General features: G+C 37.2%; 1 protein-coding gene across 1 annotated transcript in view; it reads right to left on the bottom strand.

Moving 5' to 3' along the window:
- The window catches only part of exoc4 (exocyst complex component 4), a 154,843-nt gene that overhangs the window by 32,352 nt on the left and 96,797 nt on the right, over positions 1–25,694 (bottom strand). The window contains exon 11 of the mRNA XM_048156835.1: positions 16,245–16,464. Coding sequence (XP_048012792.1) covers positions 16,245–16,464 — 220 coding nt within the window. The remainder of the gene's footprint in view (positions 1–16,244; positions 16,465–25,694) is intronic.

Here is a 25,694-nt window from a genome sequence, read left to right as displayed (position 1 = left end):
TGGAACAAGTCCATCAGTGCCATAGTGTGTCCGATTATGTGTGTGAACGAGTGTCTGGGAAAGGTTGGCATAGTGACTGAGAACTGAGAATAGAACATATCTCAGAAATATTCAGCATTTTGATGGTAATCGAAATATATATCCAAATGGAGAAAAATATAGAGAGATATGTATTTAAACTGTACATATATGTGTGTATACAGTATATGTGATAGTATTAAAATGCTGAAAAAGTATAATGTAAACACTTTTTCACAAAATGAATGTAAGGAGGAATTATATATTTCACCGTAAACCTAATCCTCAATATAATTATTTGGTTTGAGTGGGGTAAACTTAAATTAAACAAATTAGTTCAATCAAATTAACTTTTATGAGTATTTAGAACTTTCTTTTTCTTTTGAGTTCACAAAACTGACACATTTTAAGTTATTTGAATTGTTTTCAATTTTATGAACTTGTTTCTTTTAATTTAGACAAACTTAAATTAACTGAAACTGGGCTGGGATTTCTATTTCCCAGCATGCAGCATGCTTTGATGTTAATGTTAAGTGTGACATTTAGTAGTGTTTATAGGGGGTATTAGCTTGAGAAAAGATATTTGTAATGTACGATATTGATATACTCATTCAGCAATAATACTATCAAACATTATGTTACCAATTAGCAAGTTAGCATTTACTGAATTAGCTAGTTAAAGCTAACCAAGTTTCAACTACTAAAAATATTTAAGTTGAGATTACATGATAATGTTAAATGTATGAATTAGCTTGCTCAGATATTTCAAGTTAAGTGCAAATAACACGTATGAGTACAAAATAAAAATCTACAAGGTCTGCTTACTTAAACTTTGAATTTCTTGATCTAAAAATGTTGATGTAACTGATTACCTCAAATTTTTTAAGTTTTGCCTACTTACTCGTGTTTACAGTGTTTAAAAATATTATTTATATGCAACAATACACGTGCAATTTTACCTACATATAGTTTTACTTCAATTATTTAAAAATGTAACACAGACACTTATATGAACATGTTTGAGTAATGGCCTAACCGATTCATAAATCAGACAGAAATTAATCAAACAGCCCAAAACTACTTTCATGTTAATGAGATTTAAATGAGTAAATAAGTCTTAGCGATCTCATATACACAAGTCATGGCCGGTCTAGACACAAGAAGAGATTGCAAGACAAGCCGTGGCCTTTAGGAAAGTCAATAGCCAAATAAAAAAAGTGTATTACAATCATAGTCAGTATTTATGATGTTCGTTAATTTTATATTGCCAACGTAATATTGAATAGATCATGCATTTCCGATATACTGTTCAGCCCTAATAAAAACTACAGTGAATGACCATAGAAATATCATACAGGAAGCTGCAATATTTGGTCTCTCTTTCCCTCTCTCATTTGTGAAGCTCAATATTTCCCAGTAAACAAAGTCTCTAAGCTCCATTATTCAAGTAACAAATGCCCCAGCGCTCTGCGGCACATGTCTAATTCTCCTCATTTAACACACTCATTCGTCTTAGCCCCAGAAATCATTAAAAAGTAATCAAGCTCCAGAGAGAGAGAGAAAGAGAGAAGGAGAGGAAAATAGAGTTAAAGGATGGATAGAAGCCTCACAAGCGAAACAGACAGACAGACGGCGAGAGCTTTAGAGAAAAATCAAACCAGCAGAGGTTCTCTTGTCTCATCGCTAACAAAATCCTTCCTTTCTACTTAAATATCACACCGTGCCATGGGAGGTTTAAGATCTGTTGCCGGAAATTTCTGCATCTCCTGACCCATTCTTACTCAACTACAGAGCACCTTTGAATTCTTACTGGAGTAGGTCCAGCCACGCCAGACTTGATTACAGTCCTGCTTCTTTGTACGGAGGTGTTTAAAATGAGCAGAGCTGCTGGAGGGAGTGTTTACTAATGGCAGAAGGTTTAGCGCAGTATAAATGAAGAGAGTCATAAAAATGAACGCTCAGCGTGCAGTGGGACTTGACTGGTGAGCGCCAATGAGAGGGAAACACAACACGCAGTGGAGCAGAGAGAACTTAATGCACATGCTTAGGGACATTCAGAGACCTGGGTGTGTATTTACACACAAATCACACATACACACTCGCTCACACAGAATGCTAAGCAGAACCGTGAGAGTCGCAGCAGAAATGGCAGAGCTCTTCATAAATGCTGCCAATAGTATCTAAAACTATTACAGGCAGCTTTTTCCAACAAGATGAGTAGATTCAGCTCAGCTCTACCAAAACACACAACAGACTGATTTATTGATATGAAGATAATATTAATGAAGGTAGTAATAATAATAGTGTTATGTACGATTTGAGTTTTGTTTAAATGTATTCTGAGAAGGATTTGTACTGTTTCCTGTTCTGTTTCCTGTGTTAGTATTAGTTTCCATGGTTATTCATTGTTTGATTAATGCACTGCACCTGTTTCTTGTTTCAGTAATTGGTTTTGTTAGTATATATTGAGCCTGTTTTCTGTTAGTCTTCCATTTTTGTCAGTAATAGTTGGTTGTTCTGTTGACATTTTTTAGATATTTTTGCATCCTGAGTATCTTTGTTTTCTTTGAGTTTGTAAATAAAAACAGACTTCTGCAAATCTATACATCAACCAACCATGACAAATAATTATTATTATTTAAATCATACATTTCCAATATATGAAGTACATGCATATATAATCTTAATAAAAACATAATTTTTTCCCTTTCTTACTGAAGTACCAAGTCAAATCATGTTCCTGTGAACTTTATTTAAAAAAAAAAAAAAAAAAAAAAAACTGAAGTGAAATATAATTGGCTCATGTAACTGTATTTGTCCTTGTCAAGAGAGTCTTTGACCTGAAGGAATGAATTTTAATTATGTTAAAGGTAACTGTAGTTGAACTCAAACTTGAACATGGTCAGTGATCAGGCTTTAAATAATTATACGCAAATGTCAAACAACTACTGTATAAAATTTAACAATTTCAGGTAATAGGTATCAGGATCTGGTGTTCTAGCCGCTATATAGTCACAACATTGAGAAAAATGTGGCTAAACAAGCTGCTTTACACAGTTTGTGCATCAAAGTTGCTTTAATGAGAAAATTTCCACTGTTTCGTTATGATCAGTCAATGTGTCCTTTTTTTTTTTTTTTACTTTCAATTAACCCTTATGCGGTATTCGCATAAGGGACTACACTCGTGGTCTTCGGGGTCTCTGGAGACCCCGGCAACAAAATGCAATTTTCTAACAATATAATATATTTTTTAAAAACCAATGTAATTTTACTCTGTTTATTCATTATGTTTTTACTCAACATTTGTTTTTGGAGGATTTGTGATATCTTTTAAATTTATATAAATAAATTAAAAAATATTTTTTTAAATAGGTTTTTATGCAAAAGCAGCTTTTTATGTAAAATTCACTTTATGAAAGGCCCAGATTTCTAACTTTCATTCATGGGGATAACATGGATAATTTGACATGGTTTAGTGTGAGATTTTTGCCCATCTTTTGGAAAATGCAGTTATAAAAGTTAAAAAAAAAACCTATAATTTTTACCAGTAGATGGCTGCAGAGCTCCACTATTTGCTATGTGCTATTTGAATGACTGAAAGACATCTTTTCACAAATTTTTGCAGTTGGATTCATATCTAAATGTTATGAAATCACAATTATAACAATAAAAATTACTTTTTACTAAGTTTAGCATTTTTTGTACTGAAAAAAATCAGTTTTTCAATAATATCATCAATAATGTAACCCACAGAGACCCCACTTAGAAACTGGACAAAATCCATTCTCAAAATCAGAAACAACGCACAACACACACAGACAGAAATTAAGTGGCACACTTCCAAAAATGCAAAAAACATCCCCAATACAAAATGGACATGCTCACACACACACGCACGCACACAAAAATAAAAAATATTTATTTTATTATTTTATTATTTTTATTATAAAATTATTATTGAAAAACTGATTTTGCCCTGCACAAAAAATGCTAAACTTTGACAAAGTAATTTTTATTGTTATAATTGTGATTTCATGACATTTAGATATGAATCCAACTGAAAAAAACTTGTGAAAAGACGTCTTTCAGTTATTCAAATAGCACATAGCAAATAGTGGAGCTCTGCAGCCATTTACTGGTAAAAGTGATATTTTTTTACTTTTAAAACTGCATTTTTCAAAAGATGGGCAAAAATCTTACACTAAACCATGTCAAATTATCCATGTTATCCACATGAATGAAAGTTAAAAATCTGGGCCTTTTATAAAGTGACCCCGAAGAGCACGAACATAACTTTTTTTTTTACACTAACATAAAAACAAGATATCACTCCAATTTTTTTATTTATTTGTAGATCTTAAAAGTGTTAACCACCGTCCAAAGTCTCATGCCATTTGGACAAAGAGAACATTTTTTTTAATTTGAGCAAACATCATTTGCGGGTCAAAAAGACCCCGAAGACCGCATAAGGGTTAAATGAGGAAAGTTTTGACTAGATACTTTGACTTTTAATTGAGTAAAATTTTGACAGAAAAACTTTACACCCCTGCAGTGTAAGCAGAGATCTCTTTATACACTTCAAGCAGTTGTACTGAGATACAGGATTCACACACACCTTTGGAACAAACCACCAACAAATGATCCTTACATTTTAAACTCTGCCTTAAATATTAAATAACTGAGCAATTTAATTTATTCTACTGAGCATTCATTACACATATTATTTAATTAGATAAAATTTATAATGAATTTGTAATGTCAGAAAAAACTATTTTGTTATTCAACCCTCTACAATACGAGTAAATAACTCGCATATGCGACCAAATTTCACAAGAAGTGACTAAAACATTTATCTAATTAGCCAATGGCCAGTAAATTGTACAATTACAGTCAACTGTAATTGAGTTAGAGGCAAAAAAATATGCTTAGCGCAGATATAATTTCAGAGAACATTGACAGAACTGTCACTGTCCCGATCGGACCAGTGCTGCATTGCCATTAAAGTTTATCATTTGCACGCATTTTTAAGATTTGCCAATTTAAACATTCAAGCGCAAGATAAGTCGCACGTGCTGTGTGAGAAGTTTTGTGTGCGCGAACTGCACATCCGAAGCACACGCCCAGAAAGCCGAATCTGACAGCACACTGAATTGAGCTCTCTTTCACATCCTCTTGCGCTTGAACAGACAATTTCACACAAAATTTTCAAAGTGCCCGTCTTGGTGAGTATCCTAGCAAACATATCTTAAAGGGATAGTTCACCCAAAAATGAAAATTTGATGTTTATCTGCTTACCCCCAGCGCATCAAAGGTGTAGGTGACTTTGTTTCTTCAGTAGAACACAAATGATGATTTTTAACTCCAACCGTTGCCGTCTGTCAATCAAATAATGGGAGTGGATGGGGACTTCTGCTATAAGAGTAAATAAAGCTTGCTTAGATAAGTCCAAATTAAACCCTGCGGCTTGTGACGACACATTGATGTCCTAAGACACAAAACGATCGGTTTGTGCGAGAAACCGAACAGTATTTATATCATTTTTTTTACCTCTAATACACCACTATGTCCAACTGCATTCATCACTCGATTCGTTTGGTCTGATCGCGCTCTGACAGCGGCAGTGATGTCTCGCACATAATTATACTCCAATGAGAGCGAGACATCACTGCCGCTGTCAGAGCGCGATCAGACCTTACTAAAGAGTGCTGCACGCGGTTGGACATAGTGGTGTATTAGAGTTAAAAAATTATATAAATACTGTTCGGTTTATCGCACAAACCGATCGTTTCGTGTCTTAGGACATCAATGTGTCATCACGAGCCGCAGGGTTTAATTTGGACTTGTCTATGCAAGTTCTATTTACTCTTATAGTAGAAGTTCCCATCCACTAGCATTATTTGACTGACAGACGGCAACGGTTGGAGTTAAAAATCATCATTTGTGTTCTACTGAAGAAACAAAGTCACCTACATCTTGGATGCGCTGGGGGTAAGCAGATAAACATCAAATTTTCATTTTTGGGTGAACTATCCCTTTAAGTGAATATAAACAGTTGAGAAAGTAAACGCATGTGTATCAGTATATTGGATCAGTGCATTAGCTCTTAAAGTGACAGCAGCCTAATATTCCTGCTGCTGCCTGTGTTTTTAATGTTAATCAAACAACAGATTTGCTGCAAACAAAAAATGTTCTTAACTAATAACTTTTGTAACTTTATATTTCATAAAATTTAATTTATATAGTGAAGACTGTTTAATTTATAAAGTGAAGACTACGCAGTGTTATTTTACATTTGATTATTTTATTCAATTTCTGTACCTAATCCTATCTAATCTGTATGTAACTACTGTTAGATCTACTTGAAAAATCTAAAAAAAGCACCATTTATTTAATTGGCATCTTTGTTCTATTGTTGTGTTTATTTTGCTATTGCTTTTAGTTTGATTATTTGTTCTTATTTTATTACAGACTGTTTACTTGACTTTAATAGTGTTTGAAATGTATATTTTATATTCATATTTTATATTATATTTATGTAGAATTTTTTAATTTGCATTGTTCTTGCATTTCATGTAAAAAGTCTGGCGAGTAAAATAAAAGATTTACTAGCCAATGGCGGCTTGAGCTTCAGAGTGTCCGTAGAGGGTTGTTATTATTATTTTACATCTTCGAAGTACATATTTCACTGGTCAATTTAATGTAAGAATGAATGAATGGGCTCCACACTCTCAGATAATTTCTTGCTGATATGAAATATTAAAGGGATCCTTAATTATGATTTCACTTTAACTTTAGTTAGTGTGTAATGTTGCTGTTTGAGCATAAACAACATCTGCAAAGTTACGACTCTCAAAGTTCAATGCAAAGGGAGATTTCTTTTACAGAAATTGCTTTTTAAGGACTTACAAACTACCAAATTTACATAAACTCTGCCGCCGGGAACACACAACAAAGGGTGTGGGGCCATGTTGGGCTTCTTTAGAGAAGAGAAAGAGTTGTTGTAGTAGAGCAACCGAAGAGGTTGCTCTACTACAACAACTCCTCCGAAGAGGGCGGAGCTGTTAAAGCCTCACCCTCCTCTAGAAATGGGACTGGGAGTAGTAAATAATTTGCATTTAAACATACACAAAAACAGCGTGTTTTTGCTCACACCCAAATAGGGGAAAATTTGACAAGCTATAATAAATGATCTGTGGGGTATTTTCCATTTTTAATATTGTACTAACTTCTCCATGCCTGGAAGTCACAATTTAAAATCCCTTAACATTACTGGGTTTTCCACGACCGTGACAACACTGAATCCAATTCAGAACGGACAAGCTGGTGGACAGATGTTGAGATGAGGCTGTGTGTGTTTAAAGAAGGTTCACGGGCCATGGGTTTTCTCCATTAATCCAGTTCTGACCCCATAGCGCAGAGTTCAGAGCATTTAACCCGAACCGTTCCGGCACTTCAATTACACCTCAACAGACACAGACACACACACACACAAGCACACAGACACACAGAAACGCACGCACAAAACACCAGCAGGTTACAAATACAAATATTTATACATTGGTGTGCATACATGCAAACACTGGCAGAATGCATAGTAAATGAATTTGGTAGAGCATTTTCTTGTGGTCTTAGAGGTGAGAAATCCATGCAGAAACACACAAGACTCTCCAGGGTAAAGGAGTGCAATGCATGAGAAGGGCAGCGGTGCGACAGTTCATTCATCACTGTCAGTGTGACCATACACCACTGAGACCCACAGACTTGCACACGCGTGCCAACATGACCCTGCCACTCAACCGCAAGGCAACTGTATGGACAGATGCAGATGGAGGAGATTGCTTCTGTAGCTCTTTAAAGGGTTAGTTCATACAAAAAGAAAACACTGTCACTATTTATTCAATCTCATGTTTTTCCAAACCCATACGACTTACTTTCTTTAATTTAGAATGTTTACATCATGTTTTTTTTCCATACAATGCAAATGAATGCATATTGGGACTGTGAAGCTCCAAAAGGACAGAAAGCACCATAAAAGTGGCCCATATGACTTGTGCACAAGTATTTTGAAGCCATGCAATATAATTAAACCCTTAAATATTCACATATATAAATTATAGAGCTATTGTAGAGGGAAAGAATAAGGGGAAGAAATTTTATTATTTTATAAAATAGTATTCATTACATTTTATTTTATTTGATTACTTTTTATTTGAAACCGTATTACATTTTATAATATTTATTATGTTTAAATAATTTATCATTACATTTTATACGGGGAAAAAGCCATCATTTTTATTTTTCATTATTCACTTTCATTGTAAGAAAAAGAGAGCAGGGTAAAGTATTTGACTGAAAATCTGTTATACAGGCACAACATGAAGGTGAATAAGTCATGAATTTTTCATTTCTCTGTGAACTGTTCTTTCAAGCCTCTATTATACCTCTCAGCATTCTGCATCTGACATTGTTTGAGTCAAACTGAGGTGAGGCACAGGCCAAACACACAAGCGCAAACCGCAAACATGCATGACATGTGTAGCAACTAAACGTAAGCCTGTCATTACTTCTAAAGCAAGGTGTGTGAGTGACAGGCCCGAACAGGGAAACAAACTGAGTGGCACAAAAGCGCCAGGACTGCACTTCCTGCCGTAAATCCGCTGGCAGCAGGATTAAGCCTGTTTTATTAGCAGTGATTTAAATAAAGGTACACCGGCACTGGAGGAGAGCTGATTACTGCACAAATGAATACAACAGCGCTCAATCCAAATGTAAATCCACATTCATCACAACTGAGGATCAATCTAAGGGCATAAACAGTGGGTATGCGCATGTGCATTGGGTTCATTGCGAGCTTCTACCAAATCAAGGGTGAATTTGTGCCAAAATATCACAGATTTTGATTGAATGCACAATCTTTGACAAGAAAGACAAAGATTTTGTGTATCCGCCTCTAACATCGTAGCTCCAAACGCCACTTACTATCTCTTGCTTTCTTTTTTGGAGTTCCTCAAAGTCATACTTCAGCATAACAATATAGGACCACACATAAATCCAGCTCTGAGATTCAACTTTATGCTTATTTCTCAATAACGCACACATGCTCACATAAACCCCTTGAAATAGAGCCATATGGGGCTAATGACGCAGAGAGGGGAACAAACAGAAGGCAATGATATACACATTATCATTATGGAACGGATGTTTGTGCACACACATATGCACGCACAAACCCTGCAGAAACACCCCAATGCACTGGAATTATATGGAAATATATTAAAATGACTTAAAACAGCCAAAGTCTGCACTCGGAGCAGTTCTCTTCAAATTCAAAGTTTAGTAAGGTTCTCACTATAGGCCTAAAGAAATGCCTGCTTTTCTGCACTTGGCTTTACAGCATATCTGGCTACATTTGAACTTTTTTCTTGTTTTAGTTCCATAGGCAGAGATTAGTTTTATTCCTTCTGTGGTTAACTCTCTGTATATGTAAACTAAAATAAAACCACAGTCCGAATTCAGGCTGCAGTTGGTGATAATCGTTGTCAGTCTCTTCCACACTGTCAGTTCAGGTTGGGGTGCAGCCCAAGGTTAGGCCAGTGTCGGTGGGGGAAGATCATTGGCAAAAAGAGGGACTGTATTCGGCCCACAGGAGAAGAAACACACTCAGCAGGCAACTCTGGTGCAGTCGAAGCCCAAAAAAAACTAATGCTGGCCTGAGGGAGGAATCCAAGACAGAACAGAGGAGTTCTGAGGTAAAGACTGAAAAGAAAAAGCAGACAAAAAAAGCAGGAGAAGGTGACGGTGCCCTGAAGGACAGCAGAAAGAGCGCACACTGCATCACTGTCAGCTGAATCTTGATAAATTTCATCAGTTGAACTGAAAGGACTGCAGTCTTCTGAAGTAATAACATGAATTTACCACATAAATCTAGTTCAGGTCTTGAGTTGGCTGACCAACACTTTAAGGCGGAGGTTCTCAAACTGCAGGGGGTGAAGAAAGGTTAGAAGGGGTCGTAAAATGATTTATTGTCATCATGGGAAAAAGACTCTATATAATTATGTGGCATATTAGCAAAAGTATTAGAAATCAATAATTCATTCAACACTAAATTTTTCTATGGATTCTGATGTCTGCATTTCCTGTAACTTTATATAATAATGTCACTTGAACGACCATGGAGTCCGTCAGTGACATAAACGCTCTCTATTCAGACACGTTATATGCATCTGTGACCTGTGAGAAAATATTTTTTTGGTCGTGAGAGACCTTCAATTTCTGTTTATAAAGACTTCCCAATCCCAATCTATCTATATAAATAAAAAATAAAATAAAATAAAAGAATCCAAACATAATCAAGGTAACTTGCAGGCAATAATTTTGATCCTGATGTTCATATGTGTTCTCTGTTCAGACAAGAGTTCCAGCAGATTTAAACAAGGTCTAGACAGCACCACCCAAACCTGAATCATTCTGTGATTGGCTGTTTTTGTGGTGATGAGAAGTCCCTAATAAAGGTGCACGCCGTCTGTGCTCCTCTAATGGAGCCGAGCGCTACGAGATGCCAATCAACAGATATCTCACAGACATACACACACTAAATATACACCTCCACACAATAAAGACCCTACAAACAAAAAGGTCACTCTCATTAGTTCAACTCTAGACTGATGTGTAGGAGTGCGTTTGTGTGTGTTGATGGTGAATACAGTGTGATTAAAAAGGTCAGCTTCATTAGCAAAGCACTGGTGGCAGCTCAAGTCCACATTTCAGAATGAGCTTTGACTGAATGGCAAAGACAGACAGTAAATCACATCTCTAAAAAACAGACTTGTAAATAAAACACAGCCCTGTATATTCTGACAACATTATAGCTCCAACCATGAATTCCATGAAAATGCAGGCCTAAAATACCTATACTGAGATCTCCTTTGTCTGAAATATCTTAAAGGTGCCCAAGAATGCTTTTTCACAAGATGTAATATAAGTCTAAGGTGTCCCCTGAATGTGTCTGTGAAGTTGCAGCTCAAAATACCCAATAGATTTTTTTAAATTAAATTTTTTAACTGCCTATTTTGGGGCATCATTAACTATGCACTGATTTTTTCAGCGCGCCGCCCCTTTAACTCGCGTGCTCCCTGCCACACGAGCTCTCGATTATATTACAGCACATTTACAAGGTTCACACAGCTAATATAACCCTCAAATGGATCTTTACAAGATGTTCGTCATGCATGCTGTATGCATGCTTCGAATTATGTGAGTAAAGTATTTATTTTGATGTTTATATTTGATTCTCTATGAGTTTGAGGCTGTGCTCCGTGGCTAATGGCTAATGCTACACTGTTGGAGAGATTTATAAAGAATGAAGTTGTGTTTATGCATTATACAGACTGCAAGTGTTTAAAAATGAAAATAGCGACGACTCTTGTCTCCATGAATTCAGTAAGAAACGATGGTAACTTTAACCTCATTTAACAGTACATTAGCAACATGCTAACGAAACATTTAGAAAGACAATTTACAAATATCACTAAAAATATCATGCTATCATGGATCATGTCAGTTATTATTGCTCCATCTGCCATTTTCGCTGTTGTTCTTGCTTGCTTACCTAGTCTGATGATTCACCTGTGCAGATCCAGACGTTACTGGCTGCCCTTGTCTAATGCCTTTCATAATGTTGGGAACATGGGCTGGCATATGCAAATATTGGGGCGTACACCCCGACTGTTACGTAACAGTCGGTGTTATGTTGAGATCCGCGTGTTTTCCAGAAGTCTTTTAAACAAATGAGATTTACATAAGAAAGAGAAAGCAATGGAGTTTGAAACTCAATGTATGTCTTTTCCATGTACTGAACACTTGTTATTCAACTATGCCGAGGTAAATTCAAATTTTGAATCTAGGGCACCTTTAATATTATAAGTAGTATTGGATATTTGTAGATTCCTGGAAAACAAGGGGCCTAACAATTAAGATGGCAACATTGCGGCCTTCACAAAAATTTCTGCTTACACTTAAAATATGTAAATAATTATATTAGTATTGTTTATTATACAGTATATTCGTATAAGTCTGTGTGCATGAATAATGTAAACTGTAAATTTTCGATATTTTGTCCGAGGTTGCCATTTTTCACCAACGTCAGCAAAAATCAAGTGTGAGTATAAGCGTTCATGTAAGAGGTGTCTGGACATATGGTCCCTGTAAGCAGCACCATAGATCCCATGCTGGGGAAGATTAATAGAGCCAATCTCCAAACAAGCCACACAGTGACCCCCCAAAACATTTCTAATGAAATGAATCCATCAGCGGGCCCTGGACCTGAAGATAGCATCAGTGGAAAAGATCAGCAAAGAGAAAGAAATTAATAGCAGTTTAAGAACGAGAGCAGGCAGAGCATGGATGGCCAGGCCTTCTGATATCACTGGCCTTGTTGTCATACTAGACAGAGTGAGGACAGCCAACTTGAGCTTCCAGCACAGGGGTGCTGATAGCAGGGGCTGTTCGTATTTGAGCGATCCTTGAGCTTGAAACAACAACCAGTAATGCAAATACAGTAACACCTCTCTCTGCCAGAGCACACGGCTGTCAACTTTCATATGTGCCAAGAAGCCATTCTCCAACTTTTCATTATGAACAGAAAAAAATTATATTGTGTTTTTAATTAAAGGTGGTAAAGAGGATGTTTTGTTTTATATATTTTTGCAATATTACTTGAAACTGTCTTTACTAACTGATAAAAGACTATTTATTAGGTGCACTGAAAGGAATAATATTAATATTCATCATCTGTGCACGAGGTAGGGCCTTAAAAACATCAGCCAATCGTTTACGCGATCATCGCGTAAACGATTGGCCCTCTGCCTTGTCAATCACTGCCATTACGTTCCTTGTGAGAGACGTGTGCGGATTGGCTCTCTGGCTTGTCAATCACTGCCGTGACGTTCCTTGTGAGAGACGAGCGTGGCTGCGCTCTCCAGTAACTTTCCACACTCCACAGGCGCCGCATGCAATGTTTTTGTCAGGAGACAGGAATAACAACTGCAGATTATGAGTTACCTGCGGTGAGTCCGACATAATGAATTCACTAACATGACACAGAGAATGCCGGTGGTAAACACTCATGTTCCAATACTCGTGCACGAGTTTTGGGAGGCGTTCCTTTGAAATGAAGGAGGGGGGTTGTTCTTACGCATGCGCTCATTTCAAAAACTCAGTAACAGTCTTTGGATTCTCAGTCGACGAAAAAATCCTCTCCATCACCTTTAAGTTTAACAATCTCTATTAAGACAGCCTTTGAAAAACAACCTTGTCCCAATGATCTGCAATTTTAAGCAATTGAAAACAAGGCTGTGAACAGAAGTACAATCCGCTCAAAAAGTCATACTGTCTGTATATAATATATATATATATTTTTTTTTATATAGTAAATATTTAATAATAGATAAATTCCTTTACATTTATATATGAATATACTTGAATTTACATCAGCATGATAAAAACTACCTAAAATGTCAGAAACCATATTTGGAAAAGTGTAATTTGATTGTTGGAACTCATGTCCCATATGATTACATGGAGAGGGCGGGGTTTTTGATCTATACTGCATCCAGCCACCAGGGGGGCGATCAAAATGTTTTGGCTTCACTTTTCAGGAGTTGTGCGGCACACTTCGATTTTACAAAAGAAGAAGTTGACACTGGGTTATGGCAAAAAGTTGGTCAACTTAAAAAATGCTGACAACAACTTACATAAAATCTGTCCTTAGGTTTCCTCCTTTGCAGTATTGCAAATAAACGGGAGTGGGTGTTTGTGTGTGTGTGTTAACATGGTTCCTGATGGCAAAGAGCAGTATATTTAATGTTGTGAAACTAAAAGAAAACCCCCTTTCCCTACGGATCAATGCTTCACTTCTCCCAAGCTGATTTCTCATAAAACACCTGCTGTAACATCCGAGCCATGGCACCTGGAATACACAGACATGCACCCATAAACACACACCCACATCTCTTTGTCATCATTTCCTTGACCACAGGAGAGCACTACTTTAAGCATCATTTGCCTTCTCCATTTGGTCTAAAATGCATCACGGAGGCAATAGACAATCTGGAGAGAAGCCTCACTCAACTTCATGGCTTCTCACAGGATGAATGGCTGTTCAGTCTGAGAAGAGGGTCAATTTTCTTGCACTTTCTCAATGACACACTGCATTAAATTCTGGGAGCTGGAAAACTAAAGTTTTGGTTCATACTCCTGAGATAACTTCAGATGAAATGAGATTTTTCCATGTATTTTGTTGTCTGGAACAGAAGTAACAGACATGCTTTCAAAACTGCTCTTACAGTCTCGCTCTGCACATGCTAATGAGGCACAGGGGGCGGGGTTAAATCCTCTAATCTGACCAATAGTATCATATATATTTTTAAAAAGCCGATAACAGAGCCAAACCTATGACAGAAGTTCCTTTACTAAATTTTCCTTCAGTTTCACAACTTGTAAACTTGCTTGAAATGCAACAGACCATGTGGTGAGTAAAATTTTATTTACTCATTAAAGCCAAATTTTACCCACATTCAGTGCTTGGCAAATATTCATTTTGGACCCTGATACAGATGGATGTGGAGCAAATGCTTTCCAAATGCTGTACCGATTTTCTTTCAAAATCAACAGGCAGTTTACACAAGCGGACGCAAATAAATACATAGACATGTTTGAGAACACAAACAGCTTCACATACTAATACAGCTCTTCATAAACGAGTTCATTAAATGCCTCCTTGAGGAGCAAACTTTCGTTCCTTCAGTGCATCTCTCTAACACACACACAGACCATGACCCAGGATATGGTTCTACAACAGTACAAAGCAAAGGGCCGTGCCACATGGGCTGTCAGGAGCAAAGCTGCGGCACCTTTGATTGAAGGTAATTAAAATGGAAGAAAAAAAAAAAGCCAAAACAAAAGAGCATTTTATGGAGCTCCCGCTATCCAGAGAGTCGCTCATTAGCCCAGCAGGGTAATTAGCAAGATGCCGCAGTCCTCGTTAAGGAGAAATCATAATCATAAACAAATGGCTGTGAGCTTTTGGTGTCTTCCCCTCTGTAATGAACTGCCACTGTTCTCAAAATGAAAGCAATGCTAAGACGTACAACACATGAACACACAACTTCGAGAGGCTTGTGATGACAGGTCTCAGTTTAAAGAGTAAAAGGGGACCATAATGGCTCTCATCTGAGTTATATCAGAGATCTAAACTCAGCACAATGGCATTCTTGCCCTCATATATTTGCAAAGAGAGCTTCTCATGAGGTTAATTGACCAGATCATGGACTCTGAACGTAGAAAGACATTGAAATCACTCAGATGCACATGCCCAACTGCACATGCATACACTCAGAAACAAACAGAAGCGTGCAGACAAACATGGAAGACAATATCTGTTACACTGAATTAGAGTAGGATTTACTTTAAAACAATTTTCACTAGAAACTGATACTAAATTTCACAAATACTGAATAACTAAATTAAATGAGAAATTTTGAAGTAGAAAAATCTGAAAATGTAAGCTGTTCTTCTGAGAAGTACTACAATAATATAATATAACATACGCTTAAAAGCAACACAATTAATCATTTTAAAATTATTTTTAATTTGCTTGTTGTTATAGGAACTACAGCAAGGAAATACTGCAAAGGTGAGAAGAGAGACAGTACTCAATCCCTTTGCTGATGAACTAAGCACATACAGAGGTCTCAGTGGCAATAAAAGCTTGTACTTCCTGTGCTGGCAGGAAGAAGCCCTTGGAGAGATGGACAGCTGGCAGCTGGTCGCCACGGCACAGCGCTGTGTTATATAAGCTGCACTTAACTGCTGATTCCAGGTCAGCCAGGATCAAACACAATTTCAGCTCCAATTATGATGTAGGGTGATAGGGGGGTAGGTGGCCTTCATTGGCACTCACGGGAGAATGAAGGCGAAGAGACGGGAAGAGAAAAAATAACCTTCCCCCTCTGTGCAATTCAGAAGAGAAAACAATCAGACCGGGTTTTTGTACACTTGACCGGTAGGCAAATGCTGTTTGAACAGTTAGTCTAATAAATGGATTGACTAATGAAAGGGAAGAAGAGCAGGAAGAGGCATGGATGAAAAACAAGCGTGTATTATCTTTCTATACTGTATATGTGAGTGTGTGTGTGTGCTTACTGTATAAAAGAAAACAAAAAAGATACCTGTAGAACAGGTCTTTGAACTCCCAGGTTTTTCATAGTGTCAGCACTGGCCAGGATCTTGAGCGGGTCAGACACTTTGGTCACAGCCTCAATCTCCTTATTGGTCTCGGTGCGGACCTGGCTGAGGAACAGGTCGTTGATGTAGTAGGTGAGGAAGGTGCGCAGCTGACATTGCTTGGCCTGAGCAGGACCCATACGGGATTCGATCTCCTGAATGAACCTGATGACACACAGAAAACAAAGCATTTTCATTTAATGACACAATAGAGACACGTCTATGCAAGGTTTGACTAAGTTTGCAGAGCTGAGGCCTAATGGTTAGCACATTGTGCAGTGGTGCTGATGTGGGAAATATTGGTTCAAATCCAACCGACATTTTGTCCCAATCATTTTCTGCCATCTCTCCACGTTTTATTTCAAAATTTAAAGGTGCCCTAGAACTTTTTTTTAAAAGATGTAATATAAGTCTAAGGTGTCTCCTGAATATGTCTGTGAAGTTTCAGCTCAAAATACCCCATAGATTTTTTTAAATTCATTTTTTTAACTGCCTATTTTGGGGCATAATTAGAAATGAGCCGATTCAGGGTGTGTGGCCCTTTAAATCTAGTGCTCCATGCCCCAAGAGCTCGCGCTTGCCTTAAACAACATAAAAAAAGTTCAAACAGCTAATATAACCCTCAAAATGGATCTTTACAAAGTGTTCGTCATGCAGCATGTCTAATCGCGTAAGTACAGTGTTTATTTTGATGTTTACAGTGATTCTGAATGAGTTTGAGGCTGTGCTCCATGGCTAACGGCTAATGCTACACTGTTGGAGAGATTTATAAAGAATGAAGTTGTGTTTATGAATTATACAGACTGCAAGTGTTTAATAATAAAACAATGGTAACTTTAACCACATTTAACAGTACATTAGCAACATGCTAATGAAACATTTACAAAGACAATTCACAAATATCACTAAAAATATCATGTAATCATGGATCATGTCAGTTATTATCGCTCCATCTGCCATTTTTCACTATTGTTCTTGCTTGCTTGCCTAGTCTGATGATTCATCTGATCACAGACCCAGACATTAATACTGGCTGCCCTTGTGTAATGCCTCGATCATGGGCTGGCATATGCAAATATTGGGGGCGTACATATTAATGATCCCGACTGTTACGTAACAGTCGGTGTTATGTTGAGATTTGCCTGTTCTTCAGAGGTCTTTTAAACAAATGAGATTTATATAAGGAGGAGGAAACAATGGAGTTTGAGACTCACTGTATGTCATTTCCATGTACTGAACTCTTGTTATTCAACTATGCCGAGGTAAATTCAATTTTTGAATCTAGAGCACCTTTAATGAAAATTTTCCTATTACAAATTATATTATTATCATATAGCAATTTGAGATAAAAATTAAGATTTTATAATAAGAATTTTAAATAATGTACATATTAAAATAATGCTGCACTCCGTAAGTTGCCTCTTTGTCACCATCTCTGTTTGAAACCTGCAATTGCAGTTATTTGCGGAATTATCATCTTTACGTGGGTTGTGCATCGGCACGGCTCCTCAGCACGGATGAATCTAATGTTTGCTGTCAGTCACCACATCGGTGTGGATACTGTACTTCGGAATCACAGATTCTATGTCTTGGAAGTATGACCAAAATAAGAATTTTCAATGGAAAATGTCATCTGAACAAGTAACAAATCTGCCACTTTTGTTCTGACCAACTGAGAAAAAAGAAGCATTACAATCTCGCTGCCAATGCTGATTAAATCTAACGATCGCTTAGCTTACATCAAATCGTGCAAATTATTATTTTTGTTATATTTTGTTCAGCATTGCGTGACTGTGTATTTAGTGTGTATTAGCGTTACCAGTAGATTTCAATTTCTGTAGGCACTCCGCAGTCCAAAGCCTTTTGCTTTTGACTAAGGGTTAATCTCCAGTTGTCTCTGATGATTGTCATTTGGACCTTTCTGGTTTACAATCCACCATCAAAATGATACGTTTAATTATTGCAGCTGTTGTGATTAAAGGCTATAAATGATCCGCCGCCTGCAGCATCCTCCACATGCTTTATAGCCTACTAGCTGGGACTCCTTCTTTATGTAAACAGATGTGATGTAATGACGCAAAGACGAATGGCTGCATGCTCGAATTTCCCGCAGAAACCCACCAGTACCATCCGAATTATAAAACATTATAACAAGCTAACTATTGTGAATCAGGCTAAGATAAAGAGATAGTTTTGAACACTAGCTGGTTATATACTTGCTCAAAAAATTGTGAGATTTTAATAATTTTTAACTAAAAAAAGTTACAGCTTCAATTTCTTTCTTTTTTTCTTTTTTTCCCCTCCATCATTTCTTTGTTCTGGCATTTCCAGGTTTAAATTAGATTTTTAATCCAAGATTTTCAATGAGGTCTCAGACCTGTATTAAAAAATAAATAAAAAACAAACATGAGTACCATTTCTGGCTTTTAAATACTGCACACACCATGTGTGTCGTAGAGGGAACAAGACAGGTGTTGAGCAGGGATGGGCCGTTGCGTACGAGCAGACAGAGGCTCATAGATCAGCAGGAACACTGATTTATCACTACGAGACTACAGCTGCACAACCCCCCGACTCTAAACACCTCCCTCAGCACTGCACAGCCAATTAGTCAACCCAGCAGAGGGGAGCCCATCCACACATGTGCACGTTTATGTATGTGTGTGAGTCATTAACAGTGGAAGCATGGCTCAGCCCTCAGTAAGCAACAACTCTACCACTTATTTACGTGAAACACTGCCATTACAAACCAAAAAACCAACAAAGAGGAAAATGAGACAGGCTGCGATCTCATTTTTTTGTCATACTTGAAGCCATTAAAACATTGTCAATTATTTTACTGTCTGACTATGTTTATTAAAGGAAACACTGATGCATGAGCCCTAGATAAGTGATAAATTATATCACCAATGAAAAACAAACATAAGTGTTAATAAGCACAATATATCATTACCATATCGTTTTTTAATGCATCTGTATCGGACGATATTGGATATTTAATTCTGCATACTCGTTTATCCAATTTAGTTTTTACTCATTTAAAGCAAAGACTATAGAATAACACAAGACGTGTCACTCGTATTGTTTTGAATGGGAGAAAGTGTAACGCGCAATATGGCGGAATAAGTCCCGTCTTCTAAATAAGAGCCAATCGCAGACTGGTAAAGTCATCGTATCACTTCAGCAGCCGTTAGAATCACCGGTTTCTATAGAAACAGTCAGACGCGCGCCTCCGAAGAGACGCGCATTTAGGTCTGCGCATGCGCATTAGCTTGATCCAGCCTGAAAAATTGTTTTTTTTTGTAATGATTCGAGCGTTTAGAAACGCAATTAATGAGCTGGTTGTTGTTAGATTTCATTGGTGATTTCAAATATGAAATTTAATCGTAAGGTTGGCGAACAGTTTTGGAGAATTTGATGTTTCCCCATTCAAAGAGATTGCATGATACCCAGGATGCCCGAGAGGCGTTTCAAAGATGGCCGCCGAGTGAAATGACTTGTCTTAAAGGGACTTTGCTTAAAGTTAACCTTGATATTTGTCTTTCCTGAACCAATTAAAACATTGTGAATCATTTTATTGTCTCACTATGTTTGTCATGTCTGTTTAGGTTTTGCTCATGTCCATGTTCTCATGTCTTTTATTTGGAACTTCATGTGTATTTTATTGGGGTATCATGTAATTCCCTGTTCCCCTCATACGATCCTGTCATGTGCTTCCCCTGTTCATGTGTCTTGTTTTCATTGGTTCCTTTGTTTCATGTTCATGTTTTGTTTCATGTCAGGATTGAGTTTGTTTTGTTTTACGGTTTTGGATCTTCAACATAGGCGGCGATTTATGTTTCTGCCGGTAGGTGACCACACTCCATACCCCCAGGTACTCTGTGTGTTATTTCATCAGTCAATCGAGGAAGTCTGGTGGTTGATAGCTTCTGGCAACATAAAATCCAGGAGTGAAGACAATTCTAGAGAAAGTTCACGAGTGCACAGGACAAAGTTTAAGCATGCAGACATAATATCTGAGCGAGAGCAGGGCCATGAGGCCAAGTTTTTTGTACATGGATGTGGTTTTGTGTTACAATAATGCACTCACAACATTCGTCGTTAAAATAACAGCATAGAAACTGCCACAAATGAACTATAAAAGTTGTGTCTGAAAGCTGGAATTGATTTTTTTATTGATTAAAATGAATGGAGAATATCTTGTGTTTTTCTGTGGGTGCTAGACCATTTCCGTGGGATCGGCACCAATGATCTACACTGTTGTAAATAAACTGCACTTGAGTTCTCTTCAACGTCGTCTTCATCTGCTCCATGTAAGCTAGCGTTACAATGTTTTTTAATGAAAACAATGACACATGTAAAGGGAGCAATTTTAAAATTGGTGCATTCCTAATCAGTATAACAATAATTGGTTAAGCTCAAACATCGAATGAGGAACTATGAACTTCCAGAATGAAAAGAGCAGACAATTGTATGGTGTCGGAGTTTCAGTTCGTTCTGTGTATAGTGTAATAGCGGAGCTCTGCAGCCGGGACTGTATATAATATACGACAGGGCTTCTCAGGACCCTCTTGAATAATTTGGCATGGTTAGAAATACAGACAAAGATAATAGCTCAATCTCCACTTCATTATGTCACCAATATAAATGTCCTCTATAAGAATTATTCACACCAGATGGTGTCTCTTACTTTCGCTCTCACCCGTCTAATAGACACACTGTTATATCTGCACACAGTGACACACAAATGCGTATCGTGGGTGCTGCCTTCATGTGATCATCTTGCTGTGTTAATATTTCATTCCATAAGTCTGTCTGATCAATGATCTTATGAGGTAAATGGAAGGTGACAGCTGCTATACAGGCTCGTTTGCTCTCTCAGCTAATCGAGTTTTGCTTCATCCAAAATTCAGAGAAGAAAAACGCATCAGGGACATCATGAGCGTGAACACACTGACCGTCATGACAGAAGTGGCTGTTAAATGAAGAGCCACAGAACAACCCAGAAAACATCGAATGACCTGCGAGACACCTGTTACTACAGCAAACAGACAGTAAAAGATGCTTTTTAACTATTTCATGAAGGACACCTCAAGTTTAAAGTAGTGAATTAAAATGTGACAGATTACTTTATTTTAATTATTATTGGTCATTGTTTTAAAGGTGCCCAAGAACGTTCTTTCACAAGATGTAATATAAGTCTAAGGTGTCTCCTGAATGTGTCTGTGAAGTTTCAGCTCAAAATACCCCATAGATTTTTTTAAATTAATTTTTTTAACTGCCTATTTTGGGGCATCATTAATAATGCACCGATTTACACTCGGCGCGGCCCCCTTAAATCGCATGCTCCCTGCCACATGAGCTGTCGACTATATTACAGCACATTTACAAAGTTCACACAGCTAATATAACCCTCAAATGGATCTTTACAAGATATTCGTCATGCATGCTGCATGCATGCTTCGAATTATGTGAGTAAAGTATTTATTTGGATGTTAAAGTTTTATTCTGAGTGAATTTGAGGCTGTCCTCCGTGGCTAACGGCTAATGCTACACTGTTGGAGAGATTTATAAAGAATGAAGTTGTGTTTACGCATTATACAGACTGCAAGTGTTTAAAAAATGAAAATAGCGATGGCTCTTGTCTCTGTGAATACAGTAAGAAACGATGGTAACTTTAACCTCATTTAACAGTAGATTAGCAACATGCTAACGAAACTTTTAGAAAGACAATTTACAAATATCAGTAAAAATATCATGCTATCATGGATCATGTCAGTTACTATTGCTCCATCTGCCATTTTTCGCTGTTGTTCTTGCTTACCTAGTCTGATGATTCGGCTGTGTGCAGCTCCAGACGTTAACTGGCTGCTCTTGTCTAATGCCTTTTATAATGTTGGGAACATGGGCTGGCATTATGCAAATATTGGGGCGTACACCCCGACAGTTACGTAACAGTCGGTGTTATGTTGAGATTCACCTGTTCTTCGGAGGTCGTTTAAACAAATGAGATTTATATAAGAAGGAGGAAACAATGGGGTTTGAGACTCACTGTATGTCTTTTCCATGTACTGAACTCTTGTTATTTAACTATGCCAAGGTAAATTCAATTTTTGAATCTAGGGTACCTTTAATGTTTAGAGTTTGACACTTCACATCAGACATAAATAAAAAAAGGTTCGTTTTGAACTCTATAATGGATCTGAAAATGATTCATTGACTGACTCAAATCAATATTAGTTTCATGAATCTTTTAGAATGACTCATTTCAGAATTGATTCATAAGAGTAATTTGTTCTTGACTCAGACTTTATGGCTCACGCTGTGGTTTGTTGTTGCAACAAGATGAAATCAAAGAAAACCATACATTTTCTCAACTGTTGCCAATAGCCACATCATTTTAAAATATTTTCCCACATTTTTCATTTCATATCTGACAAAAAACGTAGTTGCCATCTGGAGCCCTGCTTAAGCGCTAGTCACGATATCTTTGAAGGAACCTCAAACAAACTTAAAATTGTTCATCCTACTGGGACATAAGAAATAAAACACTCTTTTTCTGCGTTTGAACTGTGGCACGCTGCATTAGGCAGGTGTGGAGAAGTTGGTGCTCCTCTCTGCAATCACATATAATGTGTGAACAGCATGTGAGTGTGCAACCAGGCTTGAATGTGCTGAGAGAAGTTTGAAAACAAGATGAAGAAGACTTTGTTGGAGGATGAAAAAAAGAGAATGAGGACAGTCAAAGGGTGGGAAAATAGAGCAAGAAGGGCAAAACTCAGACGGCTGCTGAGAAAAGCCACACTGTTCTCTATGACAGCCGCACAGCAGACAGAGAAATTCATGTATAAACACCACATGCTCATCACACACTGTCTTAAACGTGCATTAGTAATAAACAATCAATCTACAACTAAAAAGTATTGTATTACAACTAAGTGTGTTAAATGAGAATTATCAATCTATTTTTTTAATTTAAACACATGCGACATCTGAATAGATGTAAAGAAGAAATAAGTCAAACATAATATTTAATAATGTAATTAATATAATATAATATAATATAATATAATATAATATAATATAATATAATATAATATAATATAATATAATATAATATAATATAATATAATATAATATAATATAATATAATATAATATAATATAATATAATATAATATACAAAAACTTCCAGTGGGGAGCGAACTGCAACAGTAGTCTCCAGATGCCACAGACAGTTAAAAGGCAATTTTAAAAGTTCAAATTCTGCAAGTTCAATAAGGGGCAACCTAACAGTCTTAACATAAAACCACCAAATTGCTTTAAAACAGGGACAAAATGTCTGAAAACTCCAGAGCGCAACACACAGCTGGACCTAAGCTTCTTCTCCACAGTGAAAGAAAGAAAGAAAGAAAGAAAGAAAGAAAGAAAGAAAGAAAGAAAGAAAGAAAGAAAGAAAGAAAGAAAGAAAGAAAGAAAGAAAGAAAGAAAGAAAACATTATAACAGCACTGTTTGTGTGTTTATGAGTCAGTGTCGGCTGGATGAAACTGATGTGGGATCAGAGCAGCAACAGTCACCATACAGAATGAGATGTCTATAAGCATAACTCATAGCTAATAAGGGGATTATGGCATGTAATCAAAGCTGGGGTCCTTTACGTTCTTCACTGAAATACAATTACTGCCGTGTGATCGGGACATAACTGTTCATTGACGAATGATCTTAATCCATCCAGAGGATAACAGAAATGAAACACAATGAACATTTGATGAGGGTCCAGAAGACTAGGAATAATGATTATAACTCTACTGTGAATAAACAGAGGTTTTAGCCTGTGTGTGTGTGTGTGTGTGTGGTCACAAGATTGATAACTTCTATTGCTCACACTCAGGATTAGGGATATGAATAAACTCTAACCCTGAGTAATAATCATAGATATTTGAGACCCTTTTGTAAGCATCCATCAAGTAGCCACTCAGAACACTCTATAGCAATCGCATATCACTGTAATAAAAAAAAAGAAGAAGCAAAGAACACCAATAGCATAGCAACAACCACCCATAACACTATAACAACAGGGGTGCCCAGTCCTTCTCCTGGAGGCCACTGTCCTGCAGAATTCCACTCCAAATTAAACACACCTGAGCTACTTATTAGGCATACTACAAGGCATACTATTTCTGCATCCCAATTCAGAGGCTGCATCCTTCAAAGGGCACATTCGAAGGTCGATTGCATCACCGTGGCGCAATAAAGGATGTTCCAATTGGAAGGCTCCTTCAAATGCGGCCACAAAATGCGTCCTTCGTTTCCGCTGAAATGAAGGATACAACAGATGGATCCTTCGCGGCCTTGCCTACCCCAGAATTCATTGCGCGCAGTGACGTCATGATTTTTTGAGAGAAATTGACGAATTACAGTTTTAAACGTAAGTATTGGGTGTGAACTTACTAAAATATCTAATGATACAAATTTACAAATAAAACAAAACTTTAAAGTGGTTCAAATGTTGACTTATATCTTACTAAGATGTGATTATATATGGTTTATACTTTATATTATATACAGAAATGGACCATTGTGAACATATTTAATCAGTTTGTGAACCCTGTTTTGCTTTCAGACAGTTTATTATAACTTTTAAAAAAGTCTAGTACAAACGTTACTGCCACTCATCCCTAGCAGCTGTCACAGCTGTAAAATGACAAGAACAATCCTCTGTAGGCTAGACCGTCACATTTAACAAAGCCCAGTCCAAACTTTGCGGCCTTTGAAGGCTTGGCCTTTGAAGACTGAGTCCTTCGAAGGATGCAGCCTTTGAATTGGGACACAGCTTGAGTGTTGAGGCAAGTTGGAGCTAAACTCTGCAAGACAGTGGCCCTCCAGGACCGAGTTTGGACCCTACAACATTTTAGCAACCACATTTGGAAAAAGGTACATGTTAGCAATCACAAAGCAACAACCTAAAAACCACCCATAACACCCTAACAACATCCACAACATCCTAGCAACCACATAAGACACTAAATCCACTCAGAACACTTTAGCAATCGCATTTCAACAAAACAGCAACTCTTCAGCATACCTTAAAAACCATGTACAACTCCCTAGTGGACCACCCAGATCATCCTAGCAATAACAACTAAACAACTAGAAAAGAATATCCTAGCAAATGCATACCAATGCAATAAAAAAACCACATCGAACACTTTAGCAATCTCACTGCACTGACCTACAGTATCAACATCCCAGAACACCCTAGCAACCAACCAGAACATCCTAACATCCATTTCTAAAAGCAAAGTTTAGCAAACACTTTGCAATGACCTAGCAATCACCCAGAACACCATAGCAACTGCACTGCAAGGTCTTGGCTACCATCCTTAACACCCTAG

The sequence above is a fragment of the Megalobrama amblycephala genome, linkage group LG14 (genome assembly GCF_018812025.1).
Source record: "Megalobrama amblycephala isolate DHTTF-2021 linkage group LG14, ASM1881202v1, whole genome shotgun sequence".
Taxonomy (NCBI): Eukaryota; Metazoa; Chordata; class Actinopteri; order Cypriniformes; family Xenocyprididae; genus Megalobrama; species Megalobrama amblycephala.
The sequence above is the reverse complement of the archived record's forward strand: the minus strand, read 5'-3'. Positions and strand labels throughout refer to the sequence as shown.